General features: G+C 42.7%; 1 protein-coding gene across 1 annotated transcript in view; it reads right to left on the bottom strand.

Annotated features, from left to right (window-relative positions):
- Positions 1 to 1,150: 1,150 nt before the first annotated feature.
- GAS6 (growth arrest specific 6) overlaps positions 1,151 to 22,115 on the bottom strand; it is a 43,307-nt gene continuing 22,342 nt past the window's right edge. The window contains exons 5-15 of the mRNA XM_064439926.1: positions 21,694 to 21,816; positions 20,008 to 20,127; positions 18,009 to 18,134; positions 16,819 to 16,940; positions 15,932 to 16,050; positions 15,345 to 15,534; positions 9,772 to 9,936; positions 8,067 to 8,235; positions 6,243 to 6,415; positions 5,202 to 5,430; positions 1,151 to 1,739 (exon numbers count right to left, since the gene is read on the bottom strand). Coding sequence (XP_064295996.1) covers positions 1,588 to 1,739; positions 5,202 to 5,430; positions 6,243 to 6,415; positions 8,067 to 8,235; positions 9,772 to 9,936; positions 15,345 to 15,534; positions 15,932 to 16,050; positions 16,819 to 16,940; positions 18,009 to 18,134; positions 20,008 to 20,127; positions 21,694 to 21,816 — 1,688 coding nt within the window. The 3' untranslated portion in view covers positions 1,151 to 1,587. The remainder of the gene's footprint in view (positions 1,740 to 5,201; positions 5,431 to 6,242; positions 6,416 to 8,066; positions 8,236 to 9,771; positions 9,937 to 15,344; positions 15,535 to 15,931; positions 16,051 to 16,818; positions 16,941 to 18,008; positions 18,135 to 20,007; positions 20,128 to 21,693; positions 21,817 to 22,115) is intronic.

Below are 22,115 nucleotides of genomic sequence, written 5' to 3'. Positions count from 1 at the left end.
TGAGTGTAAAGAGTCTTTTGAGAGGTCCTTCTGCAAGTGTGAGTGAGTAGGCTGGCTGAAAGCGATAAAGCTCTGGCCTTTTCTGCCCTACTGCATTACTGCTGACTGATTTGGCCATGATAAGGAGCTAAGATGTCATGCTGTCTAATGGCTGAGAGAATACCTTCCTCGTCTCTGCTAAATAAAGCAGGGATCCTTACCAGCAAATATTTTTGGGATAGTCTTCCCCCTCTTCCATCCTTTCCTCTGCGACAGCTGCATCTCCATACCTTGGTCACAGATGTTGTCACACGTGTGGACTATTAGGCTGAGCTATCATCTCAGTATTTGACTAGGCAAAACATGACATAGAATGACCAGGGACAATTTATGAAAGACCTTGTAGGATTAGACATTTCCCGTGTTAATCCTCTGAAGCATGGGGTTACCTTAGCCACCCAGTATTCAGATTTCCACCACAGCACATACCTACCTTTCTCAGTTCATTAATCTGATGCAAGAAAAGGACCAAATAAAGCAAGATTTAAGTGCCTCAAAGTAGGCTAGGCAAAGCCCACCCCAACTTCACAAGGAGAGCTTAAAAGCTGAGTGCACTTTATGGCTCTGCAACCTCTCCCGAGTAAACCCCCATGCATCTTCTCACCACACTGCAATTCGGCTTGGCTAACTCTCACAGCCTCAAGTCTCTGCTCCTACTAGGCTCACAGTGAATGAGCCAACCTAAAAATTAAGCAGCAAAAATGTGTCATTGCCAGCTAATATGCTCCAATTCTTGACACCTCATCATTTGCTTCAGTGGTTATTGACACAAAAGCCATATGGCTTTCAGCTTATTGAGTCTTTTCATCTAATTGTTTCCTGCTGACCCAATTTTGTTTTCCATTTTCTGTTGACCAAGAGTTTTTGTAAAGGTCACAGTTGAGTCTTCTATCTGTGGTACCAGAAACGGAAACTCTAGCAATAAGAATAGCAGCAACCATTTGCTCTCCAGCCCAGGAGATATATAATACTGACCTAAGCACTTAAAAACCCCACCCTCCAAACAAAAAAACCAACAAAACAAAAAAACCCCACTAGTGTAGTCTCTACATCAGGAATAGCCTGAGTCGTCACCTCCAAACAACAGAATACAGAATAATCTCAGTACAGATAAATTAAAAACTTGTATGTAAATATTTTATTCTCTCATATTTTGCAAATCAGAAAGCAGTGTTTGGTAATAAAAAATAATTCAGAATCATTATTTTTCTTCCAGTCCACACTCATATATTACCAGGTTTTCCACATTACAGATAAAACTGTCTCTTACAGTCTGAAGATAACATTCACTTTAGGTATATTCTGTACTTTTGGCTTATTTAATATTAGTCTTCTGAACTATTTACAAATATATTACAACCTTTAAACCTCAAAGCAAAGGAGTATTTCAATAATCAATCTGACATAAGGATCAGTAGCTCCTACGTAACTTCAGTGTTTAAGAGAAACTATACACGCAGTGCGGTAGGTCTGAATAATTTATATCTTTAAAAAAAAAGAAAAGCATTGAAAGTTTCTGAATATAAAACTTTCGCCTTGCAGTGGTACCTACTGACCCGCCTCAACTGGAGGACAGGAATGTGAGGTGATGTCACTGTGCTTGTAGAGAGCCTCATCTAAGTCCAGTGCCTTGTTGCTCAGCTTGATGGTCATGCAGCCGTGGTAGGACGCGGTGACTGGAGTGGAAGTCACAGGAACTTCTGTGTGAAAGGGGAGACAAACACCTCTGATGGCCAGTTTTGAATAAATATATGCCCTACCTATGCTCAGATGAACATCACTTCAATGAATTCAAACTCTCCTCTTTTCCGCTCTGATCTCTACCTCCTCCCTGGCCCTCTCATCAGAAGCCAAGAGCACAATCCCAGATTTGGGGAAAACACCATCTGCCCTTCTCCCAGGCTGAACCCTTCCTCAGTTGCTCTGTGTCTCTGCAAGGCCTCCACTCCTGATGAAACTGTGCTACACAACAGCAAGGCTTCACTTCAGTTGCATACTGTAGTCACTCTGCTTTCCACCTCAATGCTTCCCCCCCTTCATCTCTGAACCCTCCACTTTGTCTTTAGTGCAGTTGTTACACGTTCCTCTAACGCTCTCTCTCCCTCTCTTCAAAATGTATGACAAAAGGTTATAGAAAGAACTTCATGACAGGAAGGCTCCTCCTATACGCAGCCTCTACCACTTGCTGCACTTGTCTTTACTGTTCTCTGATTATGCACAAGGAATTTGCTGGCATTCATCAGAAAGGTGCTGGAACACATCACCTGAGTTAGTAAGACTAATTTTTTCTACAGAGATCCACTAGTGACATACTTTTGACCAGTTTACCAGAGGCAGAAAACAAATAGCAAGGAAGAAGACACTAAGTACAGTCCAACAGACTACAGAAAACTAGTCAATCTTATTACTAACTTCTGTAACATCATATAAAAATTGACTTTAAATAAACAAAAAAACCCGCATGTAATAAAGTAATAACATGAAAATTTTGATGATCTGTGTCCCCTACCCTTCCCCAAAGGTTATTAGTTTATTCACAACCCAAAGCTGACCCAATCAAGCTGATTGTGCAATGGAAAGCAATGAACCTCAAAGTCTCAAAGATTATTTAACTTCACAGTGATGCAGGTAGCTAAGTAAACCCCTTATCTTTACACTGAAACAAGGACAACTTGAACAATAGGTTGTCCTGATGACCTGAGATTATATGCAACTCAAGGGATTCTGCCTGAAGGGCCAAAATTGAGGCTGATGTGATCAAACACAGCTCAGACTGAGGACAGACTCTAGGACTGAGAGAAAGAATATTTGTGCCACAAAGAGATACTCTAAATTTTTCAGCTTCCTTGCTGAAGAGCACCATTGCTTGGTAGTCGCTTAAACTAACCATTTTGGCTATTTCTTATTCCTCCCCATTTATCTGTGAGGTCTGCTTAAGAGAAGGAGGCATCTGTGTTGTAGTACCTCATGTGAATGTAAACTAAATTTTGACTCGGAAGAATCTGACAGTGTTGGCTTAATGGCTTGAACACTTGTCTAAGGAATCATGCAGATTGCTGCTACGTGTGCCACAGGGCTGACTGAAGAATAGTGTGGGCTTTGAGATTAATTTGTAAGATGCTATAAAAAATCAATTAAAACCAAATTTTCTTCGTGTTATAATTGCACATCAGGTCAAATATTTAATTTTCTGCTTTCACTAGAAGTGGATCCATCTGAAATGTGGTCCTGGTAAAGACTCCGAAGTCTTCTTTAAAAGCTCCTTCACCTGGAGCCTTTATACAACATACAATGTTGTATAAATATTCTGCCACTATACATTGCCTGGAAAACCACCTATGCAGCGTATAAATTACATAGTTTAGGATTTAGCAGAACTGAAAATACCATAGAAAAGGTAATAAGTGCCTTTATGTTCCCTTTTATCTCTTGAAACTCTAAATAATATTTCTTCCACATCTGCAATATTAGCTGCACTTAGGACGGAACATACTACACATTTTAACCCAGAATTCTTTCTTTAATTGTGGCAAATGGAATAAAGACATTAAGTGTGACCACTATACTTTGTTTTTTTCCAGAGTATGGAAGCAGGGAAAAAAAAAAACCAAGACCCACGTAATGTTTTCAAAATTTAAATGAGCCAAGCACAGATCTGACCATTTGGTATAGTTATTTAACCCAGAGTGATGAATCCAACCAAAGTGCTGAGATGTTTATTCGTTTGGCAAATAACAAGCTTTCTTGATGCAAGTGCTGGGTTCATTTCAATGGCAAAAGCAGACCACAGACAGAAGTTACTGTTGCTGAGCAGAACAGATCAAAGGGGGGAAAGTAGTTAACCTACAGAAGCCAGCTGGGTCTAAAAAGCCATAGCTATGATATCTCGCACTTAGCTCTGGCTAATTAAAAACTGTGCTTCACCCAGCACGGTTAGTCTAAGCTAATCACAGAGAACTTGGGACAGTGACAGAACGTGACTGTTTCCTGAGCTGTGAAAGTCTCTGCTGTGCATGTGAGAGCTACCTGAAAGAAAGCAGGTTACCTGTCTTCCTTGTGCAATGGCCAGCTCGGACAATTCAATCTGACACCAGAAAATGCCACATTTGGGGATTCAGCCTTGTTCCTGCCAGTGTGTGAATATCCCAGAGTGTGTGGCCTCTCCCTTTTAGGTGCAGCTAGGAGCCATTTACATCATCGGCATAAATACTCTGTGAACTCTTCTTCATGGTGGGAACAGTCACAACGCAAGTCCTGGCACACATGGCACCTCAGCCACCCTCTTCCAGCCTCACTGCTTCAGCACATACCAAGAGGCCAACATTGCTGCCCCTCTCTTGTTTGGGCAAGTAAGGGCAAGATTTTGCTTAGCTGCTGGCAATAAAATAAGATGTACTGCTTTTCATCAGAGACATGTTTCCTTAATTGCATTGCTCAGCAGCAGGGACTGATAAACCAGTTCAGCCAGAACAAGAAACGAACCCCCAAACTTGGCCAAAATTCATGATTCAGACGAAAAGTTTGATCTTCCAGGTTCAGAACAGAGGAGCAAACTGACGTCCCACAAGAAGCCCTGTTGTTTCTGCAAAGCCAGCCAAGTATAAAAGGTGGTAGCCCCTTGGTTGTGCCCTAAGTACCCTCTGCTGGGAGAATATCTGATAATTGCATAGTGTTGTGATCAGTTCAAAGAGAACATCAGCCAGGGAGAATCACCACACTGGGCTTCCCAAGCTTCAGTCAAAACAATGTAAGACCTTGGTACTCCCTTCAAGGGGTGCTCACACATGTTCATCACATTAATGAAGCACTGCACGAGCCTGTGGTCCAGCCTCTATGGATTTTACCAGGTCTAGGATAATGACCCTGCTTATAGCTATCCTTCAGATAACGCATTCCTATTGCTGACCAAGCAAAACCTCCTCTTCCTATTTTTGCCTCCAGCTGTCCTCAGAAGGACACAATCATTCCAGAAAAAAAAAATAATTGTCAAGCACACCCTCACATCTGTTGAGATCACATGCCTGCGTTGCAGGCAAAGCCTGCTCAAGCAGAAGCAGAGAAGGCGGCTCCCAGCTTGAATGAACAGAGACAATTTTCCTGACTGCCAGCTCAGCAAGGTGAGTTGGGAGTCTGTAGCCCATGCTACAAAACTGGATGCTCACCTGGCAATCCTCCCACGTACGTCTTCACCATTGACTGCAAAGAGCTCTCCAAGACAGACAGACCGTCCTCTAACTCCGAGGTGCTTAGTTCACTCTCTCCCGCTATTCCATCTACCCTCAGGGATAAGTGATCTTTCTTGAGGAGGATGTCCACAGAGTGTTCCTTCTTATCGCAGAGGTTTATTGCCAGTCTGGACACAACCGTGTTCTCCAAGGCCACAATGATAAACTGGACAGCAGAACAAAGAAGAAAAAAGAGGCAATGAGCAGAAATATACCTAGCCACGCTTATCCAAGACCAGGATGACCCCACTGTGGCCTTGTTTACAAAGATTTTGCAGCGTTACCAGAGAATTAGCCTTATGACGATTGCTGATCGTGTTCTGGGCTCATGTGCATAGATGAAAACCCAATGAACCAGTGGGACTAATTGTTAGTCATTATCACTGTCTTCTCAGAGAGAATTCTTAGTGGGTCTTACAGAAGTTGTTATATTGCACTGGAAATAGACTAGAGCTGCTGTACTATAAATGAAAAGTTGGCTTGTGGGTTTTAGTGAAATCATTCCTGATTCATGCTCATGTAATGCCAGAACCCAGAACTTTATTATGAGTACCATTAAATCAGTCGCTTCAACACTCCATCATAACTGGCCTTTCACAGCACCTGGAGTGACACCTAAGCCTGTCTCTGCTACCTCAGGACTATTACTGATGAGCTCCAGAGAATGGAAACTATTTGCTTATGGCATTAAATAGCTTCTGTGCCAGAAAAATATAACGAAATATGCCTGCATTCAAGAGACCAGTTCCATCTTTTACCTAGACAACATTGGCAAAGAGCTCCCTAGTAGCGTCTGACACATACCCGTAAGAGGCAGAACTTTGGTGTCAGCCAAGCACCTCAGTCTCAGACCATGTTCTGAACTGGTGGGTGCAAATAAGGGGGCAGGAAGCAAACCTGACAACTGTTTTTGAGAATGACTTTCAGTGCCTAGGAAACAGCAAGGAACCTTCTCTAGAAAAATGCTTAAGTCTGTACCTGTTGTTTCAGTTTCTTTGTGGAGTGATAGTCAATCAGGGATAGTGATAAAGGGACAGACGCTTCTTCTGTTACGAGAGCAAACAGCACACCAGTATCTGTCGCTGGCTGAATTGCAGCGTTTACTTCAATTTCCCAGCTTGTCTTGGTGTCATTTCCAGAAGAAGGGTGCACTACAGAAAAAGAAACGCGTAGCATGACAAACGTAGAACTAATAGTACAAAGGGGTAGGCTGTGCAATTTCTGCCCTGAGAACAGAATAGATGGATGAGAATCTGGAGGGACTGCCACAATTCTTTTACTCAAAAAATATTCCAAAGCACCTGAACATAAAATCAGACAAAAAAATGGCATCGGTTTCCTCTTGTTACCTTCTGCATTCTGCTGCCTTTCAGAATGTCAAAGGACAAGGTTAAGCTTTTTTATCACAAAGAGAGATTCAGATTCCTATGGCTCTCAATGCAACCTATTCAAAGAACTGCTGCAAGATAGGGCACCCAATTTTTGCATCGTTCTTGACTGTCCGAAGATTATTGAGGAATCTAAGTCCAAATCTGACATACTGTAAACATTTCTATGAAAGCTTCTGTTAAAGTGAAAAAGGATATAAACAAACTACACCGATCATCTACCTAAATACTTCCTGATCACCAACCTCTCAGAAGCATGGGATGTTTTATCTCACCTGCTGACTGCTGAATTAACCTCCTTGGCATCTTTCTTACTGACCCAGTGCCCCTGTAATTTAAAAGGTGATGTGCTGGCTACAAAGAAAGATTTCAATACTGTTTCTGCAACTTCCCTACACAGTAGTATTAGCTGTGCTGGTTCACCACATCTTGGAATACAATAAATAAGTTCTTTATAAAGCTTACCATTACAAAGCCAAAAAAGGAAGATTTTTGTTTGTAGAGAAAAGAATATAAAAACGCAGGAGCTGAGGACTCATCTCTGCTGAGTGCTGTCATCTGCACTCCAGATGCTGCACTGTCTCCCCTTGGCAGCTTTTGAACCCATGTGGTAAACGAGACAACAGACACCTGATACTCCCTAATTTAAAATGGCACAGCAGAAAAATCCACATAATGGTGCACAGAAGGCTTCTGCAGAGGAGGAATTGCACACAAAACTAAAATAGATGGTTGGCATTTGTATAGGTTTAAAAATACTGACAGTTGATCTCTCATACAAACAAACAGAATAATCCAGAATAAAGAAAAGGTGTCTTTCTGAGTGCTAAATTAGTACGGACAAGTTTGGTTTGAAACTTGTTATTACTGTATCTAGGCCAATTTCATCCAGTTTGTATCAGGGGTATGCTTAGTGTGTTTGTCCCAAGTGTAAAGAATACCACCCAATGATTAAAAGTGAATCCGATCTTGGACATTTTGCTACAGACAATATTGATTTTCTGTCCATCATAAACTCAAGGTATAGCACTATGGCTTGCAGCTCTCCCTGCTTAGCAGAAAACAGTGGATAGTGCTGGAACCACCTATGCCACTGGCAGAGGGACAAGAAGCCTCTAATGCTGAGGGTGAGCTGGAAAGAGCCTGGATGTGAAATCCATTACTCCAAGCTACACAGAGACAACCTAATCCATCCTGGTCATATTCATACTGGCTCTAGCCATCATAAGTAGGCCTTCCTTTGATATGAACCACAAATTTAGCTATTCCTTCTCCATCTGCAATTGCATTGCAGCTGTTGATCTGCATCGATCAACACTGAGTCTGGCACATGTGTAAGTTTTAAACTGTTTATTAACCAAGTATGGTTAATGACAGGACAACAGGTCAGAAACAAAAAACCTAAAGTACTTACTGTAAGTAAGATTAAACACAGCAAAACCTCGTCCAGGATAGAAAGACCCTCGTCCTGCCACAGAAAAGCACTGCATCTTTTCATTCATCTTTATGGTCTCTTGGATAGTGGTGTCCTCCCCATTCAGCCAGTTCCACGCCCGCATGCAACCATCCAGCCGAGGGTTTATCTAGGAAGATAACGCAGTATCTCATGCCTCAAACTACTATTCAGTGAAGAATAACTGATTTCGGGTGCAGAGGAATCCCGAGTTATATTATGATATCAAATAGGGGAGATAATTCTGACGTGTTAAGAACATGCAAAACAATTGGCAGCAACCCCAATCCCACAACCCCAAGCAAATAAGTGGTCAGTATTCCCCAGGAAACTCACCTGAGCTCAGCTTGTCTCCACAGGACAGAAGGGCACTAGCTAATGCAGGTGCTGATTTGGTCGTATTGATTCTGTTAGCTGCTTCTACGTGCTGCACACCATGAGTGCAATTTACTTCTAAAGCTCTGTAGCCAAAGCTTTGTAAGTCCCGTAATTCTGCATTGCAAATGCTGGAGGCCAACTTGAAGTTAAAAAAAAATACCCTTTGTGTCATTGCAAACAGCCTTCATGACACACAAGAGGTTGGACCTGATCATGGTATAGGTTGTTGGGTTCTGGCTTAAGGGAGGGGTGCCAGAGCCACAAGACGGGCACCAGGCTCTGTACACGCCTTGTTCCTTCCAGCTTCTAGTTATGTTACCCCGTACCAAATGTCAGCATTAAAATGTGAGACAGTATGTAAAGAGAAGGGTCCTTGCAAAGCATCTAATCAGCACCATTACGCCCAATTAACGGAGGCAGGGAGAGAATTAAGTGTCTGAGCCAAGACAAAAACCTCAGGAGTTTTTGGCTCTCAATCCTATATTCAGACCACGCCCCGAGCTTAATGTTTCAGACAAGCAGTGGCCCTGAATGGCGTCTTGTGAAGAACAGGAGCCTTCCTCAGCTGCTGCACTCCCAGTCACAGAGCCGCAAGCTTGTCACCCCATTCAGAAATAGAGAGATGCCAATTTGGGTTTCAAGGTGCCAACTCTGTGTGTGGTGGACATTCAAAACATCCCGAGCAGCAGCTATTTCAGAAACACAGCAATCATCCAATCTCACCCAAAGAGTGCCTTAACTTTTATTCATATGCCCTATCTGCTTGAATTAGGAGAAAATAAAGAAAAATAAGCTGTTTTCCCTTGGGTCTTACGAAACTGAAACAGCAAACGCAAGCAGCAAAACTGTGGTACAATATACATGAAGCACAAACTAAGTCAGTGCCCCCAATGTTGTTTCCAGACCTAGTGGGCACAGTGGTACCCTAACACAGCAGTCTTCTCACTGACGCATCATGGCCACTCATGGTCTCCAAGCCAACACAATCACCATTAATTCTGAAGGCTTTGCCCCATGCTCCAGTTTTGCTCTGTCCTAATTCTGCAGGCCAAGGGTGGGCTACATCTCACCCAAACTTACCAATCAAAAAATCAGGAGTCTCACCTTTGCTACTGGCTTAGGCTCCCTCTATAGCCAATGGAGAGAAAGCTGTATCCAGAAGGTGATAATTCCACCTGTTTCAGGGCAGGTTGAACTGCTCTCAGGAAGGACCTACATTACCCCAAGAGAAGAGGAAATCAAGCCCTTCAGGCATGCAAAACAACATGAGCGATCATGCAATACTTACTGGTAGAATAAGGTCCTTTGCTTTGAAAGGAATGCCTCCTACAGTCAAATTCAGCTGATACAGTCCTTTGTCTAGAGTAAACAGATCCCCTGAGACAGCTATTTTCATAACTGCATCCCTGTTGACCTTTATAACCAAACTTCTTTCGAGTTCTTCAACAGAGATCTGAAAAAGTAAAATTGCAAATAAAATAATTCAGTATAAAAAGACTTAATATCTGCAGCCTCAACTAAAGGACAGACACTGCTAGTGAAATCCCCAAGATGAAGAAATATTTTCTGTCCCCAAGCCTCTTTGGATACCTTTTAAGTTACATTCCACCTTGATATGTAAATCTTTACTCTAGACAGCAACCTGGGGTTGCCCCAATGGCGAAGACAGACCAGCTACTTCAAAACAGCTACACAAAAATATGAGTGGATTAACTACATGACATTTGTAGATTGCTCTATGCAAAGCGTAAATGCAATAACGAGTTATTAATGAGAAACTTCCTATTGCAACTGCATGTGAAAGGAAAAGCTGGAAAGACAGATAAGAGGTGTCTTTTGTTAGGCCAATGGAAGAGAAAGCGGAAGCCTTCCAGCCACATTAAGTCTAGTCTTTGAATACTTACCCCTGAAAAAAGAACAATAGAAGATGTCATATTTGAGAGGGTAATAAAAATTTGTAATAGGCAATAGTTTTTCTCTCAAAAGGTATCTGCAAGTTTTACCTCCATGACTCCGAAGAGCTACTTCTAGGAAGATTCTATCACCACTGAAATTTCAAAAAATAAACTCATAATTTTAATTATGACCAGGCTGCACAGAGAAGCATTATAAAGCAGCCAGCTCTGAGGAGGGAGAGGAGGGGGCAAAGCACAAAGCTGACACGTAGCGGGCTGCTGAACAGCAGCACGGATGCTGCGCCTTGCGACCCGGGTCCTGCTACCAACACGGCATTCTGTGGCCATAGCGGAAGACAAGCCCTTTCTTCCTGCAGAGAAGAAAGGAGCACACCTCCTCTATTTCATTATCTTCAACGCAGCACTCCTTCCCACCCTATGACAGATACCCCACCTACCCACCCTTCATCCATAGAGCTCTGTTCCCTGGGACACTCAGATGCTGCCTCCATCAGTGAGCTGCTGTATAGAACCAAATATCTATTTCAGCAGCTGTTTAGACTTGTTCTTCCCTCTCCCTGCTAGTAGGCCATGTCATCAGCATCTTTCTCTTTGCATTTCAAGAGTAGCTGCCCCAAAACGGTTTCCATCGGCAACAGTGAGCTCTCTTTCTGTGGTTGTAAATTAAAGGGTGACAGGGTTGAGCAGGTTTATTCCTGGACACACCATTTGGATTGCAGTCTTCAGTAATGAACACTGAGTGAATTTGATAATTGAAAACATTATTCACGGAATATCAAGCTTTTTTCTTCTCCTGTGGATTCCAGTCCAGTCTGGTTTATATTGCTAAAACACTGTTTACACCTGGTGTGTTGCTCCATGCTGTATCCCACAGGACATGAATTTACTTGTCTGAAGCTTGTTTGTTTATAGTGGCATTCACACCTGCCCACCGTGTTCCACGCAGACACACAAGCCAGTCTCAAACAGGCTTTTTTGGGCACTGGCAGGCTGCAAAGTCCACTCAGTGGGTGGGAACATTAGCCCACAGGTCCTGGCAGCCACAGCCCAACTGGCGTAGCTACACAGGCTATCGAGCTAAAACTCACTTGGATGCCGCTACTCAGGCCAGCAGTCACCGCGGCCCTAACGCACCGGGGTGCAGAGTGCCACAAGGAGCTGGCACAGACCATCTCCCTGCTCCTAGCACAGATCATGGGCAGCCATGGAGCGAACGGGGAAAAGCCAGCTGCAGCGACTCCCATGCTGGTCTTCCTCAGTGAAGAAATCCAGCAGCTTGCAGAGCCACAAAAATTCAGGGCCTTCTAATATTTTATTAGATTTTATAGTAAGTAATAACTTATAAATTTTTAAAAATTAGTCGGAGTTCTTAGCTGGTTGTGATCATTAATGTAAACAAACCCAAATGAGTGCCAACTTCCATAGGAGAAGGGGTTAAAACCCCATGGCAGCTATTAAATTTCAGTTTAAGAAATTACATTCTGCCTATTCCACGATGCCCTCTGGCAGTTTCAACTTCAGTTCCGTATATTCAAAGCTTAATTGCTGGTGCACCACCATCACCTACAAACCAAAAAGGGAAGCATCTCGGTAGTTAGCAGACTGCTCTAATTTACTCCTCCTGTTGCAAGGAGTAGCTCGCTGCTGCCTGCCATAGTGTGCTCGGGGACGATCAGGCAGGCGGTTCTCATAGCTAAGGGTTCCCATATGGTTAGCCATAAGGGCAGTCAGCTTTGTGTTTTGGATTCATGCCCTGGATAACTCATAGTGCAGAGCCAGCCTGTCTGCTCTTTGTTGAAAAGCAAGCGGACAGCACTGAAAAGGGACGGGACTATAGGCAGCTGCAGGGTTAAAGTCAAATATGAATCTGCTTGTGATTGCTTAACCTTCAGGTCTGACATTTAACAGCGCAGGTAGGTTATTATTTTTGCTAACCATACTGTCCTCATGCCAGTACTAAACTAAACATCGAAAATAAGACAAAATGATGACTTTTATTGGAAATGCAAGACAAACAGAAGGCGGGTGTGTTCTCCGCTATCATCAGTTCATACATGCCTCTTCATCCAGCTGAACTGCAGACAAATACCTACGTTAGAAGTTTTTTCCTGAGGCTTGCTTGTTTGTGTTTTCAGTGCTGGGAATGATCATTTAAAAATAGATTAGGAGGGATCAACATCAGAGAAAATACCTAGGCAGAAATACTGGCCTGAAGTTTTGAAAATGCCTTCATGTTTCCATAAAAGTATGCAACTTTTGCTCAAGAGACCAAAAGACATACACTGCTGGTGCTTTTTCTCATGTTTTACTATTAAATAGCCATTGTTTTTTCATTTGCTGAAGGTTAAATGGTAAAATTACTATATTCTCATAACCCCTATAGCGTTCCCACCAGTATCCAAACTCCACCGTTCTAGGTCTAACCAAAACTCTGGGCTTGATCCAGCGCACACTGAAGTCCAGAGTAAAGCTCCCAAATGGCATTTGAGTCTGGACTGTGACCTTGTGACCTCTGAGGATTTTTGGGGTTGTGCTTCACAGCAGGTGAGGCTAAAAAGTGCACACAAGTCTATATTTAAAATTAAATGTGTGGCTACATGTTTTATAAAATGAGACAGATAGAAAGGAATAACCCCTCCTCAGCAGGATTTCCCAAACTAAAAACCACGTCAGACAGAGGAAAAAAGAGAAATGAGGGAGGGGATAAAATGGAAGAACTGATTTACCGTTGTATTGCTCAGCCATATAGATTAAATGGCATTTAGAGAGCCGGGTGACACTGAATGTTAAGCAGAAGGGAGCAAAGCACCTGTAGGGTGGAGGCAAGGGATAAGAAAATTGAGCAGAGAGAAGAGAAATCAACAGCAGTGCAGCAACACAAGCAGCATGCCAAGTCTCAGAGGTGAGTCAACCATGAAGCCAAGAGACTAAAGGCTGCTTCCTCCTGCTGCCATTCATCTGTGGGTAAATCCTTCTGCCTTTGGCCAGTATCAGGCACAGGATTAACTTTGGGAGACAGTCACCAGAACTATGGCCATCCGCCTGCTCCAGGCAAGCAATCCTGTGGCAGCACTGCATGATGCTCTCTCCTCCGCTCATGCTGTACTATGTCTCTGGCAGCTGCCAGGCCCTGCTCAGCCTACGTGCAGGGCAGCACTGCTGGCTGCAGGGGCACCTCTGCCCCCCCTTTGGCGTGGGTCCTGTCTGCCTGCATCACACAGCACCCACAGCTCACTCTGCAATGTCCCAGAAAGTCTTGGGGAAGGGTTTCCAGGGAATTTATACAATCTCTCAGAAAACGCGCAAGGAGTGTGTTGCTGCAGCAACTCAGACAGGCAGTTTCTTGGTTATGATAGTACCTGGGGATAAGAGCCCTGACACTGATGGCTGGCAGGAGACCAATAATTCTTGCCTAAAAATGACACTTTTACCATACTACCTTCTCTCCCTGCAAAAAGCAAGCACAGCCTTTGTTTACCCTGTAACTCCTATGTGTTTGATCATTTTTGTGTTACTTGAAGAAAAAAATACATTTGAGCTGTCTCCCCCCAAAACTAACACGGGAAAGTGTGTAATTACTTCATAATGAGGTCTGGCACTTAACAAGTATGCTCCCATGTTGAATGGTTTAGCTTGATAATGATTGCTTTTTGTGACACCCGGGTCACCCCAGCGGCATCAACTCTGCTTTTCACGTCACCATCCTCTCTGTGCAGGCAATTACAATTGCCTTATTTCAATTTAGCAGAACAGATATTACAGCAAATTCAGTAAGAACCAGTTTCAGGCTATTCCTACCTGTAAAGATACAGTATGTCAGACATTTTAGCTACAGCTTTGCTGAACCTCTACAGCTTTCCATTTGGAATCTAAAATTGTTTCAGTGACAGTAAAGGAACTGAATTAAACATCACCTTATCCGCTGGAAACATTACCAAATGTCAGTAGTTGACAATGAATGCACAGAAGGACTTCTTTATTTATTCATTAAAAAGAATATTTTTCCCACCTTGCTTTTTTCTTTAATGTATAATTCTGAATTTTTTATACTAAAAAAATTTAAAACAGAAATTATTCAGTTACGAGTATCTGTAATTGTCTCATAAGCGAGTTAGCTGAGAACTTCCCACCCACTCCCCAAGAGACACATCAACTTAAAAGTCAAAAGATCTAATTAAGTAAGAAAAAATGAAAGGAAAGGAAAAGGCAGAAGTAAGAAGACATATATAAATTGCTAATGTACTGTAGATCATACTACAGAATGCTTATCACAACCCTTTCACAAACAGTAATACCCATGATGCTTCCAGAATCACCAGGAGATGCTCTGTGAGAGTGTCAAGAACACGAATCCTTATAAGCTCCAAGATGCGGTCATTGCTGGGATTATGTTGTTAGTAAACAATGAGGTTCTAATAGATCCCAATGTCTTTACAAGGGAAATGGTCTATTTTGTCTATAAATAAACCTGAAGACTCTAAAAAAAGGGATACTGTGGCATAAGAGATTTGTCAAGGGCTCAGACAATCTGAGCCCTGTGACTAAACAAACAGATGAATAAACAAAAGCAACCACACACGCACCCCATACACCAAACACCCTTCTAAGAACAGCTAAGAACATTCCCTCTGACTCCCTTCCAACCCTCACCTCGAACTGAGGTGAATTCAGCTTAGCACTGCTGCATCTCAAAGGCACTGCGTCTGCCCTGGTTGTGCAAATTAGTGATGCACTCTAGTTTACAATTGATATAAAGCATAATGCAATTTGTTTGGAAAAATATCCCATTCTCACCTTAGGATGTATAATATACTGGCATGCATTGAATGGATAGATAGGTTGGAAAAGCATCTTCTCAAGAGTACAGGAAGTCTAGCTGCACTTGGCAGAGCCCATCAGGAGCAAGCCAAGAAAGGCTAAGATCTCAGCAGTGGTCTGGACTCACCATTTGCCACATGCCATGGTTGATAAGCGGTCCACTGCTGGTCACGCGGCCTATTCCGTTGTATTTCAGCTGCAGCTCTAGCCGTCCTTTGCGCAAAGCCAAGACTACCCATGTGCTGTCTTGATGGCCTCCAGCAAAGAAAAGGATACCTTCAGGATCAAAGGTTCTAAAGTCGAACTCAGCCACAAGTCTGACCGCACAGGTGCCAAGAAATAAATTAGTTATGCAGAGTTCAAAAACCACAGAGTACTTTCCATACAGATAGCATCAGTTCTAACAGTTATAAAGCTCTGTTAAAACATACTAGCTTTTAATGCACTCCTGAAAGACTTAAGCTGTGAAGATGGATTTTAAAATAGCGTCACGAATAAAGAATACATGACTGTAGTTCAGTAATTGTCCTAGGGGCTCTGTGGTCAAGGCTGCCTTTCTCAGTTACTGGTTTGAATAATGTTTCGCCTTACAGGACTCCATAATCCAAACAATTAAGGATGATCATAGGAATAATTGTTATTGTAACGACTTAAGTCCATCGCATGCATTAAAGCTGGACAGCACATTTGGCTGTCATTCTAAATTGTCCTCACCTTGTTGGTTGTTTCCTTTTGAAGCGCAGCCTGATAACAGGAGTGCCGCTGAACATCCTCCCCAGGTACAAGGATCTAATACTTTTTCCAACAGCAAAAGGCACACATGGTATTATGTTCTATAACCAAAACACATTTTTGAGAGCTTATTCTCTTCACACAGCAGAAAGAGAATCAGAGATTATGCCTCCTCTTCTTTTCTCATGTAGTTGCTATACATATAGCAGACTAGGGCACTTTAAAGTTTATACTCTCAAAATACAGTTGTTTTGGTACTGAGAACATTTCCTCTTTCCTTCCCTCCTCTCTCCTATCTGCCTCAGAGGAATGTTTTCCTGTTGCAAAATGAAATCATGCTCATAAGGTACAGCATAAGGTTTTCTACTGCAACATCGTGCCTGCAACAAAAGATGTGCTAAGAACTTGCTGTTGGTCGGTTGCTGCAGAGGCAGCCGGTGCCACTGAAGCCCATCCACCTCAAATGCCTGGAGGAAGAAAGTGTCAAGTGCCAGTGCTGGTTGTAACTGACACCATACACCCTGAGACCTTCACACCGTCCTACTGGGTCTAACTCAGAAAGCTTGTGCAGCCAGAGGTAACTCATAGCCAAACAGAGGGCTGGCAGGGCTATCACTGGCATGCTCTTTTTGGAACGGGAACAGGAGCATGAGAAGAGAGACTCTGAGTGAACTTCCTCCCAAAAAGGCTAACGAGACCCCTCTTTTCAGGAGGGCTACTGTCCTCAGCTCACGTGGCCTTGCCAATATGATTCTCTCCTGCTGGTCACTCAGCTCAAATGGCTTTGGTTTGGAGCTTCATCAGTTATTCTTAACTGAAATGTAAAATAAAGGCCTGTTCTGCAGTTATGGCAATGTAGACTAACATACCTCACACGTATTCATGTCCCGGGAAAGCTTTACTCCCCCTCTGCCATCACAGTGACAGGTATAACTCCCTGGTGAGTTGACACAGGTCTGTTCACAGAGCTTTTCTTCACATTCATTTATATCTACACAAAATCAGCAGAGAGGAGAAAACAGCAACGGAGTTTGTTTAAACATGCATCATCTTGGGGAAAAAAATGTTATCAGTGCTATTTTGTAGTACCTTTCATCTGAGTGTGGCCAAGTGCTCTGTAGCCAGTACTTACCCTATGCCACATCTTTACAGGAGAGAAGAGTTAGGATTAGTATCTGCACTAATCTATTTTCACAGACAGATTCCAGCTGCTCAAAGATACACAGCAAGTCAGTGGGAAGGCTGGAGGCAGAGCTCCTTGTCTGCTGGTTCAGAGCCCTGGGCTTTAACTTCTAGACAAGACTTCCTCCCTTCAGGCCCCTTCTGCTACACCTGTGATGTCTGACTCCTGCTTGCTTCATTGCTACTCAGCACCTGGATCCTCAACACGCAAGTAAAGGCCGAGTTTCTCATTCATTTTCCTTTTTTTTTTTTTTTCCCTTCAGCTTGTTTTTATCCGCTTTGCAAACAAATGCAGGAAAACAAATTGTGATGGCCTACAGGGATCTCTTCAGGCAGAGATAAACACTTAAAGCCCAGTAGGAGTGCTTGCCGTGTGATTCAAGTCATTATGTTAACTTACACAAAAGGCAGGGAACAGTGCTACTTTTGGAATACTTTCAAAACTTACTCTGTTGAGAAAGCTTGCAGGCAGTGTAGCCAGCAGAACTGTGCATGGTTCCAATGCATATTAAGCTCCTAGTTCAGAGTAATACCACAAGACAGGTTTTGAAAGAACAACAGCTACTGCTCTGTAACTTTTCTTGTCCTACAAAGAGAGACAGCAACATGCAGAGGTGCTTCCGCCAGATCTCGTACTTGTCATAAATTCAAGAAATCTCAGCGCTTTGGTTCGTACAGCTTGATTCAAGTCAAAGATGACTGCAAACTCAGTGAACTCAAAGATGACTGCAAACTGCAAACTCACTCATAACTAGGGAAAGGAAACAGAAGTCCAGTGTGTAAGAAAGAGTAAAACAAACCTTTTACTGAAGCCTGAAATTAAATTTGGGTTTTTTTATAGCTTTAAGTCATGTAATAAATGCTAACAGGAGCTTACCCTGACAAGTCTTTCTCACGTCATCGTATTTGTAGCCTGCATCACAAACACATTCGTATGAGCTTATTAAATTTTTACAGTGAGCTTCTCCACAGATGTCTGCTGATGCTGTGCATTCATCTATGTCTGCAAAACAAGCAATTAAACACCATGACTTCAGATGAGGATAATCACTTCACTGTTCGCACTTTGGAGTGGGCTCAGGGTCAAGAGATCCCTCTATTATTTTGGTAACTGGAAAAATAGTGTCTGCAAGAATCTACCTTCAGGGTTAGCTAGCTATAAGAAGTGACTTCAGGCTTTTAAAACCAGCTGTTGTTTCTTTCTTTAAGCCATTAACCACTACTGGGGAAAAAAAAACAACCGACCAACCAAAAAAAAAAACCAAAAGCAAAGTGAGCCAGGAGGAAAACTGTAAAACAAAACAATTCCCACAAAACCAAAAAGCCCCACTCCACTCAGGGGGCTGAAACTGCGGGTTAAAAAGCGGGAACTGAGGAACAGCACTATGAGAGGAACAGAGCACTATGAACTTTATCAAAACGCAAAAGGAACACGCAGCCTGTGGAGCACCACAGTTTTCTGTTCTCATTCCACAGAGGGGCAAACAATAATTTTTCACGCATTCACAAAACTAAGATCTAAACCTCCTGCTCTGTAGTGGTAAAGGGGAATCGAGGCAGCCCAATTTGTCACAAAGAACAAGCCATGTCTGAGAGATGTTGTGGGGTTTCATCATGAAGGCAGGCAATAGACTGTAACTGAAGGTCCATAAAAACAAACAGGTGTTTTTCTAACATGTTAACTAATACTCAGCAAAATCCTGGTGTTGGCAAAATATTTGCAGTACACTGAGGGTTTAATATTTACTTTTGCTTTCTAGTACATGTTAAAACTGCAACTACAGGTTACACTTTGTGATTTCACCACATATGAGTGAACTGACCCATGTTTATACGCGACATTGACGCTGCTCTGACAGTGTTACGGTATTGTACAAATATACATACATACGAAAACAAATGTCATTGTGAGCCCATTCGCTGTCCACCTGTCCATGCCAACTGGCACCAGAAGACAATTCAAAAGGGAAGTTGGCTCTTCTAAGAAGCTGCTCCCATTAGAAAGGGAGACCATGTCACCTCCATAGTCATCACTAAACAGTGGAAGCGACACAGAAATAAAATCCCGCTCTTTGTCTTTTTGCTGGTAGCATTAATATGTTGTTCAGATCAGGTATGCAAACTGTTTAGAAATCGGTTGTTACATCCATCTGTAAGAGGTATATACACAGACTTGCCTGTTTTTTCATGAGATAGTCATAACTTTAACAGCCACCTGAGATCATTAACGAGTCTGTGCCTCAGCATGCAGTTTCTTAACACTTTTAAAATCTCAGTTGCTTAAGTTTTGGTATGTATAAATTCATTCCGCAGTTTCAGTCAGATACTTTCTGTTCTCAGCTACTGTGTAAAACAGTTGCCAGCCTTCACTAGGGCCTTTCTGCAGCTATTAATATTCAGTTGCAGTGAATTTATCCGTGTCTAGCTGAATTCACTGCACATATCCAAATTTAGAAAAATAAATTAAAATAAGAAACGCACAAAAGAAAAAACGAACGGCTCATATACTACAACACCATGAGACTGGAAAGAATCGCAGCAACGCATCTGGCCAGCCCTTCCTCCTCTCAACGTCAGGCTATGAGGACTGATCAGCTAAACCAATTTAGCACAATCCAAGCCACAAACCCTCTGTGAATCATGCCTGTGTTATGATACTGGAGAGTAGCACGGTGTGACCGCTGACAAGCCCAGGCACGTAGTGCTGGCTGGAGCGCCCCGCACAACCGCAGCAGAGTGCAGCTAACAGGAGCTACCACCAAGCCTCTGCTGCGCTAGGGAATAGGCACGGGCTGCTCATGCAACACAGCTCTGAAATACAGTCACAAGTCACTAAGCATCCGCTGAAGCAAACGGAGAGGCCCAGCACAGCTTACCTTCACACGTTCTGCTGTCTTTAAGAGCGTAACCACTGTAGCATGAGCAACGGTAGCTGCCTAGCTTGTTGAGACAGAGTTGGTTACAGCCGCCATTCTGCGCTCTGCATTCGTTAATATCTACATCAAAAGAAAGTGTTACAGTCGGCTTTTCACCTCTGTAAATAATCTGGAGCGTGAGAGTGGGATAGGTGTTGGAAAACCAAACAAGAAACACTATTACAGCTGCAACACAATGATTACAAAAAGCACAAAGATTTCATTCAAACACTTCAAGTACATTAGCTCAAGTTCATTTAATAAAAAAAAAAAAGACGGAGGAGGAACTGTAACTGAGTGTCTCCTTCACAGCTCTGAGAATGCAGAGGAATATCTTCAGTCACTGTGGAGGTGAAGAAGTTTGTTTGCAGAAGCAAACTAATTATAACTGATGTATGTTGTATCACAACTAACTTTTAAAATTATACTATGACCAGTAAGTTCAGGACGAAAACTTTAAATAAAACAAGAACAATACATCCTTACTGTTACAGAACTCATGAGAGAATACAAAAAAGCTTTAAGTTCACAGCTATTGAGCACTGTGAGCTAAAGAGTGCTCCACTGAAGTTAGCCGCAAAGACTATTAAATTCAGCAGAGCCTGGATTTCACCCTCAATGTGCCCTACCTGGTCATTATGTCCTGCTTGTCTATGGGACTCTGGAGTTAGCTGATGGGTCGAACAGCACATTTCATAGCATTTTATAAGAGAAAGAGGGGATATGCTTCAGACTGATCAGTTGCTGAGCTCTCAAAGCTGATTGTATACTGAGCAGACAACTGTCTCAAATGCTTAAATAAGCTGCTTGTGAGTGATCCTATAATCTCCCCACAATATTTACATCAGAAGGAGAGGCTTTGGCTCTCCTGCTGTCTTGGTTGTCACAACTCTGGACTGGCTGAAGGTGATTTCTGGCAGTTACTTCATATTGGCAGGAAGAAAAGCAGTGGCCCTGACAGGAAGCCTTGCAGGCAGAAAAAAAACAAGAAACCAGAAAACAAGAGGAGGGAAGATAACTTCAGTGTTTCATAAAGGAATACAGAAAGCCCTCTTGCGGCCTGGAACTTCTTGCACAAATAATTTCTGCCTGAATATTGTCTTTGGAGATGGTGGAAATACACAGTGGAATGTAAGTGGACGTGGAATAAGGTCCTACTAGTGAGGAAGCTTTAACAGACTAATTTCATCAGCTTTTACACCATCAGAGTCAGACCCCATCTGCCTGCTGAAACTCACGGTTCCCATTGCAGGGGTGCTAGAAAGGAAGATGGGACAAATTCTCAGGCTCTGCAATCCGTGACCTGTTACACTGGGTTAACAGCAAGACTTGAGGCAGTTCTGCTTGGAAAGCCACTACAACTCTATTTCTGCTGCCCTTTTCGGAGGGGTGGGACAGAAAGTTGGAGTGTAACTTCTTAGATTACCTTCCCACGACCAAGCTAAGATCCATTAAAGGCATATAAAAAGTACCGAAGTGACAGAGTTGTATGATTCACAGAAGGGTAAAAACATGAGCAGTGTGCAATCCAGATTCAATTCTGTGACTTTTGAATTGTGCAGCCCCGTATCAGTGACTGTTTGAGAATATAGCAAAACCCAATGCATCTTTATGTTATAGTTATAAAAGATAACAAAACCCAATTACCTTTTTCACATGTTTTTCCCTGCCAGCCACGCTTGCATTCACAATAGAAGTCCCCCTTTAGATCTTCACATTTGACAGTTCCCTCTTTGTGACAAGGATCAGGAGAACACTGGTTTGGCAAATCTGATTTATATAAGGAATAAAAAAAAACCAAAACAAAGCAGAACATACATTGAAGTCAGTGGCAACCAGATGTTTCACTCTTGTTAAAAGTCAAGAAGCTTAAACAGTAATGGGGAATCATTATCAGAAATACTCACACCTGGCAAAACTGGAAGCTAATTCTTAGTGCTCACGTGGTGAACAAGCTGTGCCAGGAATTTTGCAGAGCACATGCAGTGAAATTAATTTCATTGCAAAAGGGAGTGAGCTACCACCCCCGCATCTGAAGGGCAAGTCCTGAAAGAAACAGCTCAAAGTAG

The sequence above is a fragment of the Phalacrocorax carbo genome, chromosome 1, assembly GCF_963921805.1.
Source record: "Phalacrocorax carbo chromosome 1, bPhaCar2.1, whole genome shotgun sequence".
Taxonomy (NCBI): domain Eukaryota; kingdom Metazoa; phylum Chordata; class Aves; order Suliformes; family Phalacrocoracidae; genus Phalacrocorax; species Phalacrocorax carbo.
The sequence above is the reverse complement of the archived record's forward strand: the minus strand, read 5'-3'. Positions and strand labels throughout refer to the sequence as shown.